The sequence below is a fragment of the Mandrillus leucophaeus genome, unplaced genomic scaffold (genome assembly GCF_000951045.1).
Source record: "Mandrillus leucophaeus isolate KB7577 unplaced genomic scaffold, Mleu.le_1.0 Scaffold240, whole genome shotgun sequence".
Taxonomy (NCBI): domain Eukaryota; kingdom Metazoa; phylum Chordata; class Mammalia; order Primates; family Cercopithecidae; genus Mandrillus; species Mandrillus leucophaeus.
In genome coordinates, this window is record NW_012102477.1 from 1217531 (window position 1) to 1226478 (window position 8948).

General features: G+C 50.4%; 1 protein-coding gene across 1 annotated transcript in view; it reads left to right on the plus strand.

The window, feature by feature from the left end:
* MEFV (Mediterranean fever) overlaps nt 1-8221 on the plus strand; it is a 12919-nt gene extending 4698 nt beyond the window's left edge. Inside the window, exons 4-11 of the mRNA XM_011982591.1 lie at nt 1709-2058; nt 2481-2576; nt 3934-4164; nt 4633-4655; nt 6560-6675; nt 6865-6897; nt 7266-7298; nt 7463-8221. Coding sequence (XP_011837981.1) covers nt 1709-2058; nt 2481-2576; nt 3934-4164; nt 4633-4655; nt 6560-6675; nt 6865-6897; nt 7266-7298; nt 7463-8016 — 1436 coding nt within the window. The 3' untranslated portion in view covers nt 8017-8221. The remainder of the gene's footprint in view (nt 1-1708; nt 2059-2480; nt 2577-3933; nt 4165-4632; nt 4656-6559; nt 6676-6864; nt 6898-7265; nt 7299-7462) is intronic.
* The last annotated feature ends 727 nt before the right edge of the window (nt 8222-8948 follow it).

The following is an 8948-nucleotide window of genomic DNA, read 5'->3' on the forward strand; positions in this document are numbered from 1 at the left end:
TTGGGATTCCTGGGTGCCTCCTGGGGCCACTTTGTTAATCTGGTGCAGGCTTAGACCCTGAAAAATGCATATATGCACAGCTTCACAAATGTCACATCAAATTTCAGGTAGTTGTTGAACACTCTGAAGTCCATCTTTAGAATCCAAGGGGTTTGTGGACACCAGGTAAAAAATCTGGGGAAGATTCGTTAAAAATACTGCCTCTCACAATAACCTCACAGCAATGTGTCATAATAGGGTTGAGATTCTACCATTAGCCTTTCTCTGAGCAGAAAGGAAAGCCTATTGGCTAAAGTCCTAATTATCTACTGCTGAGGTAGTCATTAAAATTATGTTTGGTTGTGAATAATAGAAACACCCAAATAACAGTAACCTCAACAGAAAAGAAGTTTGTGCCTCCTTCACATAAATGATACACAGGCAGTCCCAGGCAGATGCGTGGGCCAGGATCCTGGGGTCCTGCTGTTGCTCTGCTCCACCAAGTTTGTCCTCAAGCTCGTGCTCTCAGAAGGTGACGTCCTCATGCCAGGCAGCAAGACGGAGGAACAGAGGGGAATAGTATCCCTTAGGGAAGGCTCTAGAAATTTCTAGAAGCTGCTTGTGACCCCCTCCATTTACATCCCTTTGGCCATATTATGGTCAAATAGCCACACCTAACTGCAAAGGAGGCTGAGAAATGCAGGGCATTTGGGGGGCAATGGGAAGAAGGGAAGCAGTCCTGTGGACAATTAATTCTATCACGAGAGAAGGAGGAAGAATAATTTCTGGTGGCTACTAGCAGTCTCATTTACAGATGTGCTATGAATTTCTGGGACACTGTGAGGTAAGGAGGGAGGAGGGGCTAAAGGATTGAGTGTGTTTCTATTTCTTTTTTTTTTTTTTTTTTTTTGATACGGAGTCTCACTTGGTCACCCAGACTGGAGAGCAGTGGTGTGATCTCGGCTCACTGCAGACTCCGTCTCCCAGGTTCAAGCAATTCTCCTGCCTCAGCCTCCCAAGTAGCTGTGATTACAGGTGCCCACTACCACGCCTGGCTAATTTTTTAATTTTTTGTAGAGATGGGCTCTTGCCATGTTGCCCAGGCTGGTCTCAAACTCCTGAGCTTAAGCAATCCTCCCACCTTGGCCTCCCACAGCCCTAGGATTATAGGCATGAGCCACCACAAAGCCCCTTCTTTGCTTTTATTGAATGGTTATTTGAACTCAGATGTGAGCAGTGGTCTATTTATTCCTTCATTCAATAGTAGTTTTCCAAATGCTTACCATTTGCCGGGTACTCTGCTAGGGGCTGGGATCCAACTGGGAGCGAGTCACCATCCCCTGGGAGCCTCCACTCACGTTATGGGCAGCCAGGGACAGGTTCAAGTGGCAAAGGAACACTGGTCAGAATGTCTCTTTCCTTGGCATCACCTGCTAGATCCATGTCTGTGCAGGAGGAATAGCACAAGGCCATGGGTCTGTCTTTAGGATAAATGCGCAAGAATTCTAAGTCTCAGGAATGTCTGAGGTCTAGCCCTTAGCTCTCAGGCCCAGTGGCCTGTTTGCTGCCTCACTGGATGGAGGTCGGAGGAGGACAAGCTAGGAAGTGGGCAGTCTAACCAAGAACTCACACGTCTCAGGCAAGGGCTGTTTCTGCTGTGTTTTGTGATACCTCTGGGTAAACAACTTGGGTTTGCCATTCTGGGGATTTTTCCACTGCATGTCCCCAGGAAGGCCACCAGACAAGGCTGCGAGTCCCCGTTGCCACGCCCAGGAAGGAGACCCTGTTGGCGATATCTGTGTGCGTGATTCCTGTAGCTGCCCTGAGGCAGCTTCTGGGCACCCCCAGGCCTCAGGCAGCCGCTCACCTGACTGCCCCCGGTGCCAGGCCTCCCATGAAAGGAAGAGCATGGGAAGTCTAAGCCCCCAGCCCCTTCCACAGTGTAAGCGCCACATGAAGCAGGTCCAGCTGCTATTTTGCGAGGATCACCGTGAGCCCATCTGCCTCATCTGCAGTCTGAGTCAGGAGCATCGAGGCCACCGGGTACGCCCCATTGAGGAGGCTGCCCTGGAACACAAGGTAGGCACTCCCTGCCTGTGGGCCCTTCTCTGCCAGGCACTTGGACACACTGGGCCTTGCTTCATTTTCCCAACAACTCTGGGATGTTGGTGCATTAGCCAGCATTCCTGGGCTGGTAATGGCAAGAACACAATATAAACCAGTCCAGCAAAGAGGGGAGTTACAGGTTTATGTTGCTCAGAGATCCAGGGGGAGCTAGTTTCAGGTATGGCTAAATCCAGAAGCCCAGAGGAAGTGCCTCTCAGCTCTGCTGCCTTTGGCGATGCAGCCATTCCTCCCTCCTCTTTTCTGAGCACCCCTCTCATGCTGCTGGCAGCAGCACCCTCAGCCTTGCTACCAGAAGATGTTCCCCTCCAGAGTTGGCACCAGCTAAAGATGGCAGGAGCCACATTCAAGCTTTTCAACAAGTGCTATTTTTCCAGAAGCAAATTCAGAAGCAGCTGGAGCATCTGAAGGAGCTGAGAAAATCAGGGGAGGAGCAGCGATCCTATGGGGAGGGCAAGGCAGTGAACTTTCTGGTAAGGACAGTCGTGGCTGGTGGCCCATCCTTCCCTGGGAGGAGGGTGAGAAGAGTGAGCAGGGGTCCCCGAGATTCTGCTGTGGTTCAAAGGGCAGCAGGGATGGCCACCTCCTCTCAGGGTGCAGAGGGGTAACCAGCAGCCAAGGGTGAACTCATCCCTGTAGAGGGAGACCACCCCCAGCAGGCAGAGGTCACCTCTGAGGATCCTGTCATGCTTTCTCATACTCAGCAGAAGATAGTATACAACAACCTATGCCGGTGACTGTCGCAGAAAGATGGGATTGAGGAAAGGGGAGGAGAACGCTGCAATTTTTATTTTTTTTATTTTTTATTTTTTTTGAGACGGAGTCTCGCTCTGTCACCCAGGTGCAGTGGCATGATCTTGGCTCACTGCACCTCTGCCTCCCGGGTTTAAGCGATTCTCCTGCTTCAGTCTGCTGAGTAGCTGGGACTACAGGCGCCCACCACTATGCCCGGCTATTTTTTGTAATTTTAGTAGAGATGGGGTTTCACCATGTTGGTCAGGCTGTTCTCGAACTCCTGACCTCATAATCCGCCCACCTTGGCCTCCCAAAGTACTGGGATTACAGACATGAGCCATCGCGACCGGCCAAGAACACTTTTAACTTTAAAATTCTCTTCTGTTTTTTTTTTTTCCCCAAGGTGGAGTCTCACTCTGTTGCCCAGGCTGGAGTACAGTGGCACAATCTTGGCTCGCTCCAACCTCCACTTCCCAGGTTCAAGCAATTCTCCTGCCTCAGCCTCCTGAGTGGCTGGAATTACAGGCGCTTGTCACCGTGCCTGGCTAATTTTTGTATTTTTAGTAGAGACAGGGTTTCCCCATGTTGGCCAGGCTGGTGAGAGCAGCCTGAGACTCCTGACCTCAGGTGATCCACCTGCCTCAGCCTCCCAAAATGCTGGGATTACAGACATGAGCCATTGCACCCAGCCTGAATTTCCCCATTTTATGAAACAACATTTATATTGGATTAGGGACCCACCCAACTCCAGTAGGACCACATCTTAACTAATTACATCTGCAAGAACTCTATCTCCAAATAAGATCACATTCTGAGTACTGGGGGTTAGGGCTTCAACATGTAAATTTTGGAGGGCACACAGTTAAACCTTAACACCAGGTTTGAGGACATTTTCCCAGAGCTAGCCCCAGCCATGCTCAGTCTGTTCTGGAAGGTTCCAGACAATATTGCCTCCTGCTGTGGAATCTAGGCCTCGAAGAGGCAGCATAAGCCCACCTTTTATCCACCTCCAGGAGGTGAGCCTCCGGGGGTTCCTGGACATACATGTCCACTCAAAGCACAGACCCCCATACCTCCCTGTCCTCTGCTCCCCAGAAACAGACTGAAGCGCTGAAGCAGCGGATGCAGAGGAAGCTGCAGCAGGTGTACCACTTTCTGGAGCAGCAAGAGTATGTCTTTATGGCCTCGCTGGAGAACGTGGGCCAGATGGTCGGGCAGATCAGGAAGACATACGACACCCGCATATCCCAGGACATCGCCCTGCTCGACGCGCTGATTGGGGAACTGGAGACCAAGCAGTGCCAGTCGGAATGGGACCTTCTGCAGGTGGGTGTGCCTGGGCCTGGCTTTCTTGGGTCCCCTGTGCCCATCAGGATGCCTCAGACTCTCAGCTCTGCCATCAACTGTGCGGGCACCAGTGGGTAAAGCCCCTAAGGCCTAGGATAGGACTTGGTCTTGGTGACCCACAATGCCTCTTGTGCCCAGACCCCTTTGACGAAGTCTCTCAGGAGCCCAGGGTGGCCCAGCATCCAGGGGATCCCTGTCATTTCCCAGAAGGGATCAGCAGGGCTTGAGGGTCGTTCCATTGCAGGCCTCGCCACCTGGGATGCCTGAATCCCTGTGGTTAGAATTAGAATTGAAGAAAGGTGCTCCACTTCCCCTGACACCCTAGGGCAGGGAGCCCTGGTAAGTGCAGGGGGGAGCTAAAAGTCCAGGAGCCCAGGAGTAGAGGCCAGGTATCAGCACAGCCTCTGGGAGCCTGATAATGGACAGTTTCCTTCTTTTCTCTCCTAGGACATCGGAGACATCTTGCACAGGTACAGCAAGGTCCTATGGTGTACCCTGGGGTGTCTTGCAGGAAGCATTTTGGGGGAGACAGTCCCAGAAGGGACCTGGGAGGGATATGTTCCCAACACTGGGGTCTGTGATTCCAGACTCCTCCCTTTTTCTGCAGGTTCCCAAAGCCTCTGGACTTGCTTAGGGAGAAGGGGATCTGGTCAGCAGGGAGGCTGACCAGGTGTGGAGCTGCAGACTGGGAAGGGTGAATTCAGCCCATCCTAAGATGGAGGCTCCCTAAGAAACTTTCCGAGTGCATTGTGTCCCGTGCACTTCACCTTATGAAAACTGCCCCTTCAGGCCTACTGGTGGCCTTGGGAAGCTTGTTTGGAGTGAAGCTGGGTTGAGCCCAGCAGGAAGGGGAGGGAAGGGACAGGAAGAGGCTAAGCCTTAAAATCACCTGGGAGCTTTACAAAATCCCAGTGTCCTTTTGTGTCTGGCTTCTTCACTTAGCATAATGTCTTCAGGCTTCATCCATGTTGTAACGTGTATCAGAATTTATTTTCTTTTTATGGCTGAATAGTAGTCAATTGTGTGTTCATACTACATTTCGTTTATCCATTCATGGACATTGGGATTTTTTCTAACTTTTGGTTTGTGAATAATGTTGCTATGAACATGGGCATACAAATATCTATTTGAGACCCTGCTTTCAGTTATTTTGGGTACATACCCAGAAGTGGAACGGCGGGACCATGTGGTCATTCTGTGTTTAATTTTTTTTGAGGAACCACCATCCTGATTCCCACAGGGGCTGCACTGCTTCCCATTCCCACCAGCAGTTCACAAGGGCTCCAGTTTCTCCACATCTTTGCCATCACTTATTTTCTTGTTTCTCTCTCTTTCTCTCTTTTTCTTTTTTTTGGAGACAGAGTCTTGCTCCGTCATCCAGGTTGGAGTGCAGTGGCGTCATCTTTGGCTCACTACAACCTCTGCCTCCCAGGTTCAAGGGGTTCATCCACCTCAGCCTCCCTAGTAGCTGGGACTACAGGAGCATGCCACCATGCCCAGCTAATTTTTTTGGTAGAGACAGGGTTTCACCATGTCAGCCAGGCTGTTCTCAAACTCCTGACCTCAAGTGATCCACCCACCTTGGCCTCCCAAAGCGCTGGGATTACAGATGTGAGCCACTGCACCCAGCCATTTCTCTCTCTCTCTCTCTCTCTCTCTTTTCTTCCTGAGACAAGGTCTCATTCCCATCACTCAAGCTGGAGAGCAGTGGCACAGTCACGGCTCACTGCAAGCTCAACTCCTGGGCTCAGGTGATTCTCCTACCTCAGCCTCCTGAGTAGCTGGGACTACAGGCATGTGCTACCACTTCCAGCTACTTTTTTGTATTTTTAATAGAGACAGGGTTTTGCCATGTTGCCCAGGCTGGACTTGAACTCCTGGGCTCAAGCAATCCAGCTGCCTTGGCCTCCTGAAGTGCTAGGATTACAGGCATGAGCCACCATACCTGGCCTATTTTCTCCTGTTGTTGCTGTTTTTATAATAGCCATCCCAATGGATGTAAAGGGGTATTTTATTCTGTTTTTCTTTTTTTTTCATTAACTACCATTTTTATTTCAATAGAAAGAAATAAAGGGATGTATAATCAATTTGACATAGATAATTCTGGTAGATAATATCAATGTCATTTTAAGTCCATTCTGAAAACTCCTTGTGGTTTTGATATCCATGTCTTTAAAGCACCCCAGTACATGACAATCTGTGGCCAAAGTTGAGGACCAGCATTTAGACCTCTGAATCCAGGGAAGACTTTTCTTTGTGTAGCTCAGGCTGGGCTAGGTGTGCCCTGTGGAGAATGTAGATCATTTCCAGCTCACGGGTACTTGGGCCATCCCCTCGTTCCAGCCCTCTCTGGCCAACAGTCTTTTGTCTCTAGGGCTAAGACAGTGCGTCTCCCTGAACGGTGGACTACTCCTCAAGAGATGGAACAGAAGATCCAGCTGCTCCTCCAGAAGTTAGAGTTTGTGGAGAAGAGCGCAAAGTACTTCTTAGGTAGATGGGCTTGGGAAAGGATTGGAGGTGCACGCTTGCTTCCTCCCTAAGAGTCACATAGCCCAGAGCCCCTCACTTCCCTCCTCCTCCTCCCCTGGTCTTGCTGACCTGCCTTCGACCTCTCTTCCATCTGTCCCTGGCTGAGGGACCTAACTCCAGCTTCTCTCTGTTCCCTTTCCCACATTTTAGAAACCCTGAGTTCAGAAATGGAAATGTTCAATGGTGAGTCCAGCGGTAATGGTGTGTGCTGGCCTGGGATTGTTGCAGTGTTTCCTTGTGCTGTTGACTTGAGGGGCCCTATTTAGAAGACAAAAAAACCCAAAAACACCTAGAGCAAAGGCAGGAGAAAGGTCATGGCAGGCCCCCCAGGCTCTGTGCATGACTGCATGACTCACTGGCTGAGTTGACTCATTAGACCACAGTCCCCAACATGACCTGGGTTCCTGGGAGGAACGGGATTATACCCAACATAGCATGCAGGGCCCTAAGCAGGGGGTTCCTTGTGTTTCCTTGTTGTCGGGACATTGTAATTTAGCCCCTCTGAATACAAACGCTCAGGACTTTTTTCCCTATCTCATTTTTCTCTGTAGTTCCAGAGCTGATTGGTGCTCAGGCACATGCCGGTAAGTGCCCAGATCAAGGCAAGTGGCCCTGGCCTGCTGGATCCTGTGCTCTCCCCTATCACGTTCGAGAATAACTGCCCTGTCCCTGTTTCCTGCAGGTGGGGATAACCCTGTAGGGATGTTGCCCACGGACCCCTAGCTAGGTATTCAAATTTTCTTTGCAGTTAATGTGATTCTGGATGCAGAAACCGCTTACCCCAACCTCATCGTCTCTGATGATCTGAAGAGTGTTAGACTTGGAAACAAGCGGGAGAGGCTGCCTGATGGCCCGCAAAGATTTGACAGCTGCATCGTTGTTCTGGGCTCTCCGAGCTTCCTCTCCGGCCACCATTACTGGGAGGTGGAGGTCAGAGACAAGACAGCGTGGATCCTGGGAGCCTGCAAGGCATCCATAAGCAGGAAAGGGAACATGACTCTGTCACCAGAGAATGGCTACTGGGTGGTGATAATGATGAAGGAAAATAAGTACCAGGCATCCAGTGTTCCCCCAACCCCCCTGCTGATAAAGGTGCCTCCCAAGCGTGTGGGCATCTTTGTGAACTACAGAGTTGGAAGCATTTCCTTTTACAACGTGACAGCCAGATCCTGCATCTATACATTCACCGGCTGCTGTTTCTCTGAGCCCCTTCAACCTATCTTCAGCCCTGGGACACATGATGGAGGGAAGAACACAGCTCCTCTGACTATCTGTCCAGTGGGTGGTCAGGGGCCTGACTGAATGCCCAACACTGCATCTCTCTTCCAGCTTCTGGCTTTGTGTCTTGCATTCACATACTCAGCAGTCACGGAATGCCGCCTGGGTGCCAGCCGCTACAGGAAATGCAACGAATAACAAAATAGTTACTGTGCCCATGGAGCCTACCCGATTATAGCAGAGCTAAGTTAGGAACGAACATATTAGTAAATCCGCTGAAGAAATGTACTGATGACACACCATGGATTTCAGAGGAGGAAGTACAGGGTCGTTGCATAATCCATCCCTGGTGAATGATACTCTCAGGTGCTGCTCCTGAACAGAAGATTTGGCCCTCATTTTCCCTCAGAACCCCACGGCAAGGACATGTCCCCTGGTTCTCTCTGCTTTTGTCTTGAGGACATGGGAAGTCTAGAGAAACACAAGCAGACTGGATTGGGATAGAAGTATTTGTGTACCTGGATTAATGAACTATGATTTTTTTTTTTTGAGACGGGATCTTGCTTTGTCACCCAGGCTGGAGTGCAGTGGCACTATCTCAGCTCACCGCAACCTCCACCTCCCAGGTTCAAGTGATCCTCGTGCCTCAGCCTCCTGAGTAGCTGGGATTACAGGCGCATGCCACACCAGGCTAATTTTCTTGTATTTTTAGTAGAGATGGGGGTTTCACCATGTTAGCCAGGCTGGTCTTGAACTCCTGACCTCAGGTGATCCACCCACCTTGGCCTCTCAAAGTGCTGGGATTACAGGCATGAGCCACCCCGCCCAGCCTATGATTCTTTTTTCTTTTTTTTTTTTTTTTGAGACTGCTCTTGTTGCCCAGGCTGGAGTGCAGTAGTACAATCTTGGCTAACTGCAACCTCCGTCTCCCGGGTTCAAGAGATTCTCCTGCCTCAGCCTCCCAAGTAGCTGGGATTATAGGCGCCTGCCACCATGCCCGGTTAATTTTTTGCATT